Source organism: Corapipo altera, unplaced genomic scaffold, assembly GCF_003945725.1.
Source record: "Corapipo altera isolate COAL_440 unplaced genomic scaffold, ASM394572v1 45, whole genome shotgun sequence".
Taxonomy (NCBI): domain Eukaryota; kingdom Metazoa; phylum Chordata; class Aves; order Passeriformes; family Pipridae; genus Corapipo; species Corapipo altera.
The window spans coordinates 22,693,036-22,707,766 of record NW_020884877.1 but is presented as its reverse complement, the minus strand read 5'-3'; the positions used below and the strand labels follow the sequence as shown (position 1 = coordinate 22,707,766).

The following is a 14,731-nucleotide window of genomic DNA, read 5'->3' as shown; positions in this document are numbered from 1 at the left end:
TTTAGTGAGGATTTTAAATTTCTCGTCTCTCTGAACAGGCTGTTAAACACCAGTTTTGTCAGTGCTGGTGTAAACCTGGAGCAGCTCTGGGAAGCAGCTCCCCTGGCTGTGTTCACACTTGGGTGTTGAGGTTGCCTCCGACCTGAGAAGCCATGGGGTGAGATTTAAGTTCAGAGCTGATAGTCAGGGCTCTCAGACTGCTCATCAGTCTATGGACTGATGAACATGAATGAAAGGCTTTAAAGCATTAATCTAGTCCCACCCTGGTTCCTTGCTTTAACCTCACTCTGCAATTTTTGGCAAGTTTAGGAAGGCTGGGATTTTTCCACCTAACATTAAATCAGGCATGAAGTCCTCAAGGGAATAAATTGGGCATCTCCACAATGTGATTTACTCCACCCTAATGCAAATAGATCCCAAACGCAACACCTGACATTTAGGCAGCCAACTTCAGACGAAACAAGTCCCATTCGTGGTCCTCCATGAATATGACAGACTCAAATGCCATGGTAATGGATTGTGTTGGGAGAATTAATTTACAAAACCTGTGCAAATTCACAGATGTTCAGGCAAAAAACTGCCAAAGGTACTAAAAATTCAAACTATGGGGACATGCTGGCAGAGGAGAGAGTCCAGGAGATAATCCATTATCATTACTGGATTTTCTTACTTGATTATAAACGACCAATCCACAATATGTAAGTTTAGCATCAGTTAAAAAGGTTATATTTAATTACCCTCAGAGAGGCACTTTAATGAAGTCTAAGCTGGGTCCATGGAAAAGACGACATACCAGTACTTGCCAGAATAAACTTTTGGAGCTTACAAAACAGAAAAGTGGAAGCCATTATTCCTACAGCTATTATTAATGGTAATAATAACACACTCACAAAATACGAAGGTCTTTCCTGTGGTACTTAACGTTTGGGATCACCGGTGCCAGAACCAGCCTGTAAAGAATAACTTTTTCTATTTTAAAATCATAAAAGCTTTCCAACTTGGCATGCAAGCCTGCAGTGTGGTTAGGGATGAGATAAAACTACTCTGTCTTCAAAGCACCTTGCATCTGTAATGGGTTAAAATTATAGGAACTCTTGGTATGACAGTTTGAGGGAGTTGTACACAATCAGGGAATACTGGCTGATGCTATAAATCATAGAATCATTTAGGTTCGAAAAGACCATTATCATCGAGTCCAACCATAAAGCTGCTACAGTATCGAATCCTTTGGGGATACGGACTCTAGCTTCATATGTAAGGGCTATACAATGTCATCCAAAAAGTCTGTAAACATTAATGGTCATCCACTCTGAAGTGGCACCTTTGTCCACAGGGTTGGCTATCACAGAGAAACTCACTATACAGGCTCAGGAAAGGGGTCTCCCCATGAGGAAAGAAACCCCCAAGTGGCCAAGAAATCAGATTCCAAGCCAAACTTTCACTTGCTTAAGCAAAGCAAGAGGTTACCTGCAAAGATGTATTGCTGAGTATTTTAAAGGAGGGACTAGAGAGACTTAGCATTGCAAACCATGGATAGAGGAGAAAGGGTAGGCAGAAGAAAAGGTGCTTTTGTGGCAGTTTGTGCCAATCTTAATTATCAAAATTCCACCACATGTAGATGAAGAAATAAACCTGCTGCTCCCAGAGTGCTCTCTGCAATGTCCACACACCAAATACTGCTTATTGAAAATAAAACTGGTGTAGCATGACTTTAACTTCATCCATCTCTACATGGATCCTTCTAAATGATCCCAAAGTGCAGGTGTCAGGTGACCAGCATGATTCAAAGCTGGCAACTAGTCAGTCCTTGATATCCTGCGACTGAGGAACAGCCTCAGCATTGCACCAGTCTAAGCATGTGAGACTTCCACCTGCCCAAAGGAACACGAGTGAGTATGTAAGAGAGACCTGTAGGCAATCTGTCCATTCTGAAGGCCTATAGTAGCAAAGAATACACCTTAAGACCCAACAGAATCAGTTTCAGGACAGAAACAGGCAGAGAAGAAATACAATTCTTGATTGCTGTTGCTCTTGTGGCAGTGTCGCACTGAAGCCCTACCCGAGGTGCAGGCCACTGAACTATATGCAGTAGATACACAAGAAGAGACAGTGGCTGTCAAGAGAATTTTGTAGTCTAAATTACAGAATTTTCCCATTATTCAATTTTAACCACTTGCCCCCTTCCCTTCTGGAGCCAATCCCAGCTTTTCTGTTAAATACATCTCTCAGCGTCTTAAGTTGTATACAGCAAAGCAATGCAAGGCAGGGAAGCTAAGAATGTGTTTGTACTGGTTATGTTCCTTTTCCTGGAAAACGTGAACTGAATGAAAAACATTCCTTGGAGAAGATCCCTGCCCTTCCAGGGTGGACAGAGAAGATGACTTCATAGGGGCTGTTCTCATTCTAATTCGTCTGAGTCTCAGGCCACACAAACTATAAATTTTTTCAGTGCACTGAGGTCTGCTGGGATGCTGGCATTTCCTCCTCCTCATTTACATGGTCTTCCCATAATCTAGCACTGAGATAAGCTGAACTGCATAAGGACTCCCTGCCAATGCCACTTGGGGCTTGCTTACAGAAGACCTCTGGAGAGTGATGGGAGGTGCTCCCTGCCCTTCTCCTCTGCCTATGAAAGGGCTGAGTGCGCTACTTCTGCAGAACTGAGCATTCCTGCCAGCCTATAAATCAAGTGACCAAACTCCATCCCAATCTCTGATCCACTGTAAAAAAGCCCCATACTCTGCCTTTGCAGCACACACAGGGAAAAGAGCTGTATTTCATCAGCTGAAGCCCTAATATAAGAGGAGAGTCGTTACCTCCTGAAAAAAAAAAACCACCAACAACCTTACTAGTTCTGAAGCTTGGCTTCCCCGTGTTTACACCAAATGACTTGTTGAACTTCATTATATACAAAGTATTTCCATAGATCAGAGGCAGGGAGACCTGTGCAGCTAACATAAAATAAATTACCACCCCGTGATAAATGGTTCTATTAGCAATCCAGATTGTTAAACTCAGATACAACAGGATGAAGGGAGCACTGCCCCATTCATTCTCCCTGCGGCAGATACTGAGTTGTAAATAGGTTATTTTGTGTGTAAATAACACATTAAAACTCAGCATTAGCCGTGTCTTTTGATAGAGAGGAAATTGTTCCAAATAAATAATTTCGGACAGGAATGTAAAATAAGCCAGATTTAATAGTGCATGCCTGCTGTAGCCGTGTTAAACATGACTAAAATGATAAACCCCAGAATATACTAATAGTAAACTATGCTCTGACATCAAAGTAATGAGGCTGTATTTTTACCCAGCTTTAGAAATGCTAAAATTAGTCTTGACAGAGCCAGACATCAGAAAAATGTTTCAAACATAAACACCATCAATTTGGGAACTTGGTGTTTGTGTCATACAGAGGGTGGGGTGGAGAGGGAAAGGTGCATTCTGGGCCTTGTTAAAGTCAAGCAGTTAGCATTTAGGAGAGTTTGTATTTAATTTTTATTATAAGATGAGAAACCCATCTTCCTAAATATCTCTGCCTTTGAAAGAGTGGCTCATTAAAATTTTCCTTCCAGCCACGTGTCTGGGGCTTCCTTGTGCATGCAGGTATGGAGGATTTTGCAGTGCCAGCCTGGAGGACACAACCCAGTCTCACTCACGTGGTGCTCTGTTCCAAAGCCTCCTCCCCTATGCAGCAATGTGCACTTTTGCATTCAGCAAAAGGGTTCTCTAAACTGGAAGCGTTATGAGTTGCCCTTCTAGAAGTGGACACACCAAAACTGAGAGCCTCTTCTGCAGATTTGACTTGTCTATAGCTCCTACATACTGCCATTTATAAATAGTTTCCATCTCAGCCACACATACATATGTGCCCCTACTGAAACAGAAAAGAGGAGCTTTGATTCCTTGGCCAACATGATTTATGGAAAAATAGAAAATTAGGAGACATTTCCCTGATGTCATTTCTGTGAGGCCAATTTCTGAACATCTGATCAATGAGTTACTATAAAAAACTGTCACAGAAGATCTCTAAAACAGCAGCTTCAGAAGAATAGAAATATGGGATGCAGATTGTTTGTACAAAAGGACTCTTCTCCACTGCTAGCATCAACCATATCGATCTCTTTTCCTACACCCATACCTTAATTTGTCAGAGGCTGGAAACATTTGGGACAAATATCCAAAGCAGGGGAACTAGAAGTGGAGACGGAACATATTACCTTGTGATAATGTAGTCTAAATAATAATATAACTAAATAGTATTCTTCAGTTATTTAGCTAATATTCAGTTTGTTGCTTCAATTACTTTAATTATAAATAAAACCTTATGAATCTAATCATTTCTACAAGTGAAAAAAAAAGCCTTACGATCTGAGAAACATGCAAAACATGCTGTGTTGGCACTCCATCTGTGTGACTCAGTAGAATAAAGGAGAAGAAATGTGTTGTGAATTACATTTGTTTGGCTCTTGAGAGCAGCTTGGCGATCTGCAGCGCTAGCTGAGCCTCACTGCCACTTTCTCATATGCTAGTACAAAGGGTAAAACTTCTGCAATAAATGAAATCAAGAGTTTGTCTTGGATGAGAATGAACACTTGTTTGTATGGCCCCAAAGCAGGGTGGGGAGCTCAGAGGCCCACCCTTTAAAACTGATCCCCTCCTTAAGCTGAACTTCCTAATTAATCTCCAAGCCTCCTTTGCTTTCTTCTGTAAAAATAAGAGCATAAATATGTGTATTTCTGGCCTGTTATGAGTAATTGCTCTAGTTCAGGGAATCAAACGTTACATTAGCATGAATACGACGTAAGTACAGTCTCATCTCTACCCAGACTTTTTGTTATCACCTGCTAAATCATACCTTGCAGTTAACTCATGTTAGAAGAAAACTTTGTATTATTTTTTTCTACTTACAAGCACATGCACAAGCATGCTGCCCCCTTTCAGGAGCCTGTATTATGTCTCAAATCAGAGTTCAAAGGAAAGCCTGCCAAACCACAAAAGCATGTGCTTTACCTGCAGAGTCCTGGGGCCAGTGTCCAATCACACACTGCTTCGCTGCTGGCCATTTTGGGTCATTTATGAGCACTTCTTTTCACAGCATGACAGATTTCACTCTTTACATCTCATTACACAATGCTTTCATCATAATTCTCCTGACATCTTCAAACAATCCTGAACTTACTTCTCCACTTCCTTATAATAAAAGTAGAAATACTGAGCCCCTAAATAATTTTTTTTCCAAAGGTGAGAGGACACTGCCAACAGGACATGCTATACTGGACGTTTAAAAACCAATTAGGTCTCCAGGGATGCCACATGAGCTGATGGGGACACCACCTCGGGGCATTCTCATTTCCACTGGATCTCTGGAAATGTGGTGACTGCTTCCTCAGTGGAGGCACTCCCAAGGCAAGTGGTAAATGGGGAAAAGGCATTTATGAATAAACAGCACATCTATGGGTTGTGAGTTTGAGCACATGCTTAGACTGTGTTGGTGCCAATCAACCCTTCAGGTCTGCCAGCCACTGAGATGATACCTCAAGTGTGCTGCATCAACAGTTCCTACAGCCTGTGCTTCTTCAACAGGGATCTGCTGGGGGACGGCACACTTCTGCAGGCTGCTGTCTCTGCCTTTTCCCTATTTCTGCTTCCTAGTAAGCTTTCCTTTCTGCCACTTTGTGCAGTGCTTGTGATGAAGGTGCCTCAGAGCCATCCAGCGACATGAAACTGTCTTTCCCTTCAAACAACTCTGTAAAATATTTTCTGGTTCTTTTTAAGAAAAACTTTCTTTTTGCTAACAAAACCTAACAAAGTTCATCTAACACAGGAACTAATCTGATAGATTATAATCTAGCCACTACTACCTTATTCTGTGCATCTGAATCTTCACAGGTCAATGGGGAAATGAAAACTGAGTCACAAAGATTATGAAAAAGGAGGAGAGATAAAGCAGATTTAAGCAATTTGGGTTGGAAAGTATCTTCAAAACTCGGCCAACAGAAAACTCAGACTCTCCAGCTGAGCTGGGTAAGAAACAGAAGAGCTCTCAGAAGAGTCATTCTGTTCTCCTGGGGTGATGAAAAACCACCCTGCAGTGAGGGAAGGGGAGAGAAAAGGTTCATTTTGAGGTAGCAATATTGGGTTAGCAATAATGTATATTTTAAAGAGTTAAAAAAAAAGCTGCCTGCAAAGTTTACACAGCTGAGATGTCTCTTCTCACATCCAAACTGGTGCAGCCCCTTCTAAGTTTGTCTCTTTATACTCTGTCCATAGAGGACACCCAGTCCTCAGCAAGAGCAGTTGCAGTGCCTTGCCAGCAGGCACAGCCTTGCCCACAGCTGTGCCACCATGATGGGCCCTGGCACCAATTTGGAGATCCACCAGCATACATGGGCCAAAGAGGGATGTGTGTTTTGCCTGCCACAGTGAGCAAGAGGAGGCAGGAGCAACACCCCTACATGTCCCCCTGCACACCCACCAATAATGGCTCCATGCCTATAGGTGTCCACAAGAGCTTCCCAGTTGACTCCAACAGCAGCAAGACCAAAATCTTGCTTAAAACATGGATGAAAAAAGAAATCAGGACCTGAGCGGTTTCTGACATTAATAGGAATGGCACAAGTGGGGGCTTTTCTTTGTGAACATTCTTGCATTAGGTCTGGACATTCCCAAATTCCTCCCTAACCACGAAATCCCCACAGCAATTACTAAGACTGTGCAGTCTGTTTAGCTCATTAGCAGGATCATAGTTGGCACACGACACTCCTTCCTGACCACGGTAACAGGGTGCTCTCCATCACCAGCCAGCCTCACCAGTCATTCTTTGCCTCCGCCGGTGGAGAGGTGGAGGGCACTGTGCTGCCACCATCACACAGCACCAGTCAGATGGTGGCAAGCATTGATGGGATGCCCCAACTCCCTGACAGCCACCTCTCACCACCCTCCTGTGCCTCACCCTGGCCCAGGTCTCTGGGACTGGCGGTGACCGGTCTCGGTGCAGTGACGTTTGGATGCCGCATGGTGACACAGCTTCCCGTTCCTCTGACCCCTGACGGCCAAGAACGCCAATAAACTCAGTGTGTTCACAGGAAGACAGATGCCTCTATACTTATTAAATTCTTACAGTCTAATGAAAAACACCCCTGCTGCTTTCAAATTGTGGAAAACATAAAGTACCTCCTTGTGCCACTGCCGCTCCTGCAGCTGCTAAAGGAGTAGGTTTCTTCCCCGTCTCTGTAAAGCCATTCCCCTCCAGAACGGCACCTTTTCCTTCTTTTTTCCCAGCAGCCGTTGAAGCAGAGGTTTCCATCTTAGACGGGCATCTTCCAGCTCAGAAACCCTAGAGGATATAAAACAAAACCAGATTCTGGTCACCATTCACAAACAGGCAAAATCAGCTCCGCGAGGAAGCAGTAGAGGGTTCGGCAGAGCTGAAAAGTAAATGGTGAGCAACAAAGAATTCCCGGGTTTCTAACTCCAGCGGCACAGCCACTACAACAGTCACAGGCACAAAGGGCACAACCATGTGAAGGGATGGGTGTTCTCACAGACCTAAAAGGATCAGGATCAAAAAGCAATTTTCCCCACACAAACTTGGGCTGCACAATAAAGCTTATGAGTCCAAAGCGCTTTCCAGGATGACAGGATAGATCAGATGCAAAAATTAACCAGGTATAAATCCCATTTGTCCATCCTATACATGACCTAGCCCACCATAACAAAAAACTCAGTCAGCTAAAAATTTCCAATATAATACAGATAAACATACATTTAAGGTGGTTTTTTACTTTCCCACAGCTGGCCCTTACACTCTGTCCTGGTTTGGAACCAGTGTCCTGACCAGAACTTTTCCACAATGGTTACAGATAAGCCACAGCAGGTCTGTCAGAGTCCATCCAGTTATCACTGGTGAAGGGTAACAGCCATGATTCCTCTCTCTCCCAAAAAAGTTCTTCTATTCTGACCAGTTGCATCTGAAAATCAGCTACAGCTTTACCTCCATTAGAAATGGTGAAATAAGTTCTGTGAAAGATATACAAAACAAGATACCAAAGCACAAATAACTTGGTTTTCTAAACTTAGGTCGATGAAACACAGCAGCTCCTGAAGTTTGTTAGCTTGACCATTTGTTCTGCATGATTCAGACTTAGCTGGTCTCCCAAAAGCAAACATATGAGTATCCCAAGAGGTATACTTTGTTTCTGAATGCAAATACTTTTGTTCACCCCGTTTTAACTAGTTTTGTTTCACATGTCTCCACCTGACTCCTGCTTTCACAGAACCCGCACAGTTACCTGGCACTGGCCTCAGGCTAGTCTTGGGAAAACCCACTGCTAATTCCTCCTTTCCTTTCTAATTTTAATGCAGATCTGCAATTTTTCACATGCAAATTTTCAAATGCAAATTTTTCAGCTCCTGAGATACTCTGGAGCACACTGGTTGTTTACCTCACCAGAATTAATGGGATCAGGCAAAAAATGTCTGGGAAACTAGAAAATTTCTTTGTGTGTGCAGGTAGTTTTATTGCACTGTGCCAGCTCAAACTTCTCTCCCTTCGCTCTAGAGGACTGACTCCTGAACATCTTGGATTAAAACGTTAACTCTCCTAAAAACTTTAAAGCACAAAGATTTCAGGAACTCCCACCCTTGCTGGCACCCTAGAGGGACCTGGTGAGTGGTGGATGTGGCAGCTCTGGCAGAATGGTGTCCCACCAAGGCTGTGTGCTGTGACCCGGAGCAGCTCATCCTAGGAGCCCCCAGGCATGGTTCGCATTAATGGGACAACTAAGTGATGGATCTGCGGTCACAGTTTGCAGTTGTAAACTGTGAAGCTTCCATTGGAAATGACAGGACCCACAATTACAGGCTTTACTGATGACACCAGGCTCCAGTGAATACCAAGGTGGCCCCTCAAGGTCCTGCCCCGGCATGTGCTGGGCTTGATGGCAAACACGGGATGGGCTCCTGGGGGCCAGGACTTTTCAGTGGTTTAATCCAGGAATCAGGTTGGGTTACAGACCACGTATGAAATAAATACACTCGAACTGGAGGAGTATTTGACCTAGGTCTGACAGCCTGGGCTTCTGTTCGTTAAGCAAATAAACTTCAGAGGTTCTATTACTAGCCCCCCACCTGTTTCTTCTTAGTCCCTCCTTTCAAGGCTTTGCACTTTTGTTTGAAACCAGACGCTGTCCCTCACACCCCCATCCCCCTTCCCTGGTTACGCTGACCCTGGGGGCAGCCCCAGGGGTGAGGGATCTTGCTCGGGGCACTGCAGAGCTCAGCAGCCAGCGAGGGGAAGGAAGGAACTAGTAACAGAAATTGTTCTGTGAAACATGCAGGTTAGAGCCACGCTTTCTTCCAGAGAGGTGCCTGAAGCAAAATCTCTACATCCCTGCCACAGAAACCTCAGTAGGGACCCAGTTTTTTAGATATGTCATTTATCCAACTGGAATGTGACAGGAGATCAGGCCCATATTTGAAAATCTGGTCTTTACAGGTGTATTAATTATGAATTAAAAAAAAAATTCAAGTGTTTGTAATAAGTGGTTGTATTAAACAGGTAAATCCTCAAATACTGGATTAGAAAAAAAATAAATAATGCAACTTCTCTAATCTCACAGGATTTACGGTAATAAGTCTATAATTATTTTTGCTTCGTAAAGGTGCCTGGGGCAGATCAGGCTGACGATGAGGTTCCAAACTTTTCCCCGAGTCAGCAGTAGACAAAATTCATTCTCCTTCCACAGTGTGCCACAACCAGAGCTGATCATCCCAGCCTAGGAGGACACGAGCATCCTTCCCACCACATCCTGCTCTGCTCAGCACCTTCACCCACAGACTGGGACAGAGATGAGCGAGCAAAGGAGCACCAACACTGATTTCATATCCCACCTTCTGCAATTTCACAGACAATGGCTGAGAGCTGGTGACCAGCAGACTTCCCAGCAGCGCTTTGGTGTAATGTGTGATCAGGACACAGCGCTGGAACTCTGGAGATTTAGGTTCCCATCATGGATCTGCTACAGTCTTCTCTGTGTCCCTGGGTAAAAAGCTTAACTCCTCTCTTGCAGCTACTTTCCACAGCCATAAAATAGGAAATAGTACTTTGCCCTATTTGCAAAGTGCTTTGAGATCCTTGGAGGCACAAGGCTATGGAAGTGTTTTTATTACCAGTATAAGAAGATATATTGGTGGAGGCAGTCAATCCACACTATCCAAGAGCACAACATCCATTTTTTAAGCAATACATACTTTGCTTTCTGTTCGATGCTAAACTTTTTCTGCTGCTCTGTGCCACACAGAATTTATAAATTCAATGACAGATTAATCTCAGCAGCGAGCCATTTGGCATGAAAAAGGGTTTCACAGGGAGCCTGCTTTTTCCTGTAAAGAGCATGCATTTAGGAGTGACTATACGGAGAAAGACCCTATGCACTTATTCAAGCACAACTCTCTGCCCTCCGTCATTACTCAAAATTAGAAACCAGAATGGATTACTCAGATTGTTCCTAAGGTTTGTAGCTTTCTCTGCAGGAGGAGGGTTAGGTAATTGATTTTGACACTAATACCAGCTCTATTCATATGCCCTGTAATATAATTCTGCAGCGACACTAAAAAGGCAGCCATCTGAGATCTGAACAAGGAAAGTGCTATATGATTTGCCCTAGACAACCCCAGCTATTTTAACAGCTGTGTTGTATATTAAAAGGGAGAAATCCCAACAGAATTAAAAACAACAAAGTCACATTTGCCTTTGAGGGAAAACAAGAAGCTGTAAACTTTCCTAATAAAACAATCCCTCCCACTAAGCGCTTGAGGAATGGTCGAAAGTGCTGTCCCAAAATGTTTGTCTCTTTTGGAGGGCTTCAGCCTGAGCAGGACTGCTAGCAAACATAGGAATAAACAGACACTCATCAGCCATAGCCCCTACACACCCTTTTTTTGAAAAGGCATTATTTCCTTCTTCAGGATTGTTCTTTCATCAGGAAACCTCCTTCTCTTCCCCTAGACAGGGTAGGAAACATTTTTTTTTCCCCTGTGAAAAATGAATGACCAATTTTGTCCATCTCTGCTCCAGCTAAGTAAGCACCATGGGAGTGAGCCTCTCTGGCAGAGGGCAGGTACTGCCAGTAGCATTGTGACACAGGTCAAATCCTGAATGCCACCTTCAAGCTTGGCAGCCCCATGGAAGGAGCAGAAAGGGGTTTCCAAAGTATGCTTCCAGAAGCCATCTTGACAGGATACAGCTTCAATGTTGCTGGCTCCTGGCAAGACCAGTGGGAGCTGGGATAACCAAGGGCAGCCTTTGCACAGCTCTCACCAGGTTTGTTCTCACACAACCACAGGGAGATAGTTGATCAGTTCTGCCACATCACCCCCCTATGTAGGTACAATCCCAGGCTTGATATCTATATCTGGCATGCTGCTCTAGTTAAGATAAACAAAGAGATACTCCCACCATCTCTTCTTCAGCAGTGGACTGTGTCATACATTTAAAGCCTTCTGAATACATGATCTACTTATGAAATTCAGTGTAAGCCAACTGTTCTGAACATTGGCTTAATACAGTGGCTGCTGTGATCCTTTTCAGTCTCCCAGGGTTTGAGCCAAATTATGTTCTCAATTACAGGGAAGTAGCAGCAGTTAACCCGGTGAAGTCATAGGCTCTATACCACAGCAAAACTTGACCCCTCTATTTTCTTTTATATCAGTAACAGCTTCAAATTACTAAAGAAAGTTTTCTCTGTCCACATGCCACTACTAAATGTTAGGACTATCCAAACATGCTGTCTGTTGCTGAAGGACCTACAAGTGTTTACAGAATAAAAACAGGTAAAAGCAGTATAAATACTAATTCAGAACTAATCACTTTCAGGGTCCTCTTGACACAAGGTTTCCCATCTTGACAGCTCTTAGGAATGGTCTGCTTGGGCCAATCCTACAGGGTTGATTACACATGGAAATTAGAGCTGTATGCTGGGGCATGCATGAATAGAGCAGTCACTGTCTGTCTCAGGGCCCCTCCTGCCCCTTCCCTTTGAGAAACTTTCTGTGGTGGGTCCCTACCAGCTTCTGGGAGACATCATGAGGAGGGAGGAAAGGAAGCAGAGACAAACCTCTGCTGACAGGAGCAGTGTTAGCAGGGCACAGAGCTGCTCAGGGCTTATTCTGCTTTTATACCTCCTTCCCCAACTCCTGCTTAGAGAAGAGTGATACCAGGTTGCCAAAGGGAGGGAGGAGGGAGCTGTGCTGACTTTCAGCAAAGAGGATAGAAACACACACAAGTTCTGCCCACCCAACCCCAAATGTAAGGATAAAATTGCTAAGAAAGCTGGGTGTTAACAAGGTTTCACCAAACAGTTCCAGCTCATGGCAAAAGTTCCATCACTTAAAAAAATGAAAAGAAAAAAAGAAAAGAAAAAAAAGAGAGAGAGAGAGACAAAAAACCCCAGTAGAGTTGGCAACACTGCAATAGTTATACAGGTTCTGGAATGTACAAAGGCTGAAATCAGAGACTTACAATCTCTTTTGAACTTCAAAAACAACAAGTCTCTTCAAATCACTCTGTTAATTGGCTTTAAATTAGACTTCTAAGTTTAATGAACAAATCTTTTGCGTACGGCATGAAACGGATACGCTTCTAGATTAACTTCCTGATCAACACCATCTGCCATTTCCATATGTCAACAGCAAACCAAAAGCATAAGGAAGAAGCCACTCTGTGTTACTGTGAGGGGTCAAAGGGCACCCAGGACTGCCTGGTACTTGGCAGTGTTTCTCTGTTCTGTAATAACATCACCTCCAACCAGCTCCAGAGGTTCCAGGGATATTCCAGGCATAACTCTGTCTAGGGAGGTAAAGAAAGGAAAAATGCAGGGTGGGAAGGAGGAATGTTTGCAAGGATGACTGGGTGGATGTGGAAAGAGTAGGACATCCCTCAAGATGGAGAAGAGCCTGGAACACAAGAAATAAGGGGATAGAGGGATAACCTTACAAACTTACTGAAGAGTATGAGTGAATGGAAGTACAGGCACAAGGCAGGCAATGGTAAATCATGTGGAAAGAGAGAAGAGAAGCATGGGAAAGAGGAAGAAACAGACTGTAGACAGAGCTGGTACCATGGGAGATGGAGATCCATGCTCTACTGGTGCAGGGGAAGGTGCAACATGACATCTAACATGGCAGGGACAGGACACGGCATAGAGGGAAGAGAGACAAAAAACATTAAGGGAACTCACAGGGGAAAAAGAAACCTGAGATGTAAGGGTCTCTGGTGGAAGAAATATGCCCTGAAAACAGCTTCAAAGAATGCAGCCCTGCAGCATGGTCTATCACTCTTTGTAGATGGAGTACCTAGACTTTGTGGTCAGGCACACAAAGAATCTACTGCTTCACATGGTGCCAGGCAAAAGGAAATATGTGCAAGGAAACAATGCCAGATATACCTTAGAGTCACAAGTGCTGTGCCCCCTTACACTGACACTGACCACAGCAGCCTTTCACTTCCTTCAGCCTTCCTTCAAACAAGGACAGCAGTGTTAGTGGTGGCAATCAGAAATTATCACCATGTGGAAGGTCTTAAAGTATTCAGCTACTTGCTTCTCAACTAGAATTCAGCAGCTGGATGTTCCTTGGAGACCTTCCAGCAGGGGCCAGTCACTGATGTGTCCTGGACAGCAAGGCAGTAATGCTGGTGTCTGCACTGGGGCACCCAGCCCTCTGGGACCCCTGGTCCTGGGCAGGGCTGACAGATGTGGCAAAGGACTTGTGGGAGACATGCGTCCTTCAGAAATGTCAACCACAGGTCAGGCTATCCCAGGACATTCTGTGGCACCAGATGACAACACTGAGGTCAGTCTATTGTAACATACACGGGTTTTCCCTTTCTAAAGCCATTTCCTTTCTGGGCTGCATTTATTGGAAAGGAAAAAGCATTGAATAAAGAAACTCAGATTTCACCCATTCTTCAGGTTTAGCCTGCTCTTCTTATTTTGCACAAACACTAATGTCACTTTAATATTGCTGCTTCATTACAAATGAGACCAATTTATAAAATACCAGATAAATTTGAATAGTTTCCCCACTCGGAGTATATTTTCAAGTTGCCAACCTTAAAGCGTTGAACAGAAATTATCTTTCAGGTGCTGGATTATAAACAATTACAATACATCATCAAAACATACAAACAGACATAAAAGCTCAAAGCCAGACACACAATCGGCATTGGTCCATGCCGAGACATGCAGGCTGGGGTACCTGACTTTCCCTCCTTTCCCTCAGAAGTTATCTTTGTTTCTTACTTTGGAAGAACTGAGAAGATGGAGGAGCGGGGGCTGGAGGGAAAGCTTTTTGTGGTAGAACAGGAAAACAGTCATGCTTGTACTTTTACAAAGCCAATCCTACGTGTCTTATCATGAGAAAATTTCTACTAAGCGAATTCCAACACGCGAAAAAACGTCAAAGAAGATAATCAAGACACTCCTACATTCAGAGTCTGCATTAACATGCTGCAAAAATACGAGAGGATGCCACCAGGTAAACAAAAATTGCTCAAAAGTGATGCGTCACCATTGTAACTGGTCCCTGAATCTTCACCTGGGTTTTGTTTATTTGTTTGGTTTTGTTGCAAGTGAGAGAATTGTGGCAAAGTGTTGTCTAAGTTTGGTTTTTTGATATAAGTCCAAAGAAGTTTTCAATTTCCTGTATGGAATTTTCTGGGTTTTTCCAA

The 14,731-nt window shown here is 43.6% G+C and overlaps 1 protein-coding gene across 1 annotated transcript in view; it reads right to left on the bottom strand.

The window, feature by feature from the left end:
* Positions 1-14,731, bottom strand: part of GLI2 (GLI family zinc finger 2) — a 190,880-nt gene that overhangs the window by 133,861 nt on the left and 42,288 nt on the right. Inside the window, exon 2 of the mRNA XM_027637474.1 lies at positions 7,177-7,339. Coding sequence (XP_027493275.1) covers positions 7,177-7,309 — 133 coding nt within the window. The 5' untranslated portion in view covers positions 7,310-7,339. The remainder of the gene's footprint in view (positions 1-7,176; positions 7,340-14,731) is intronic.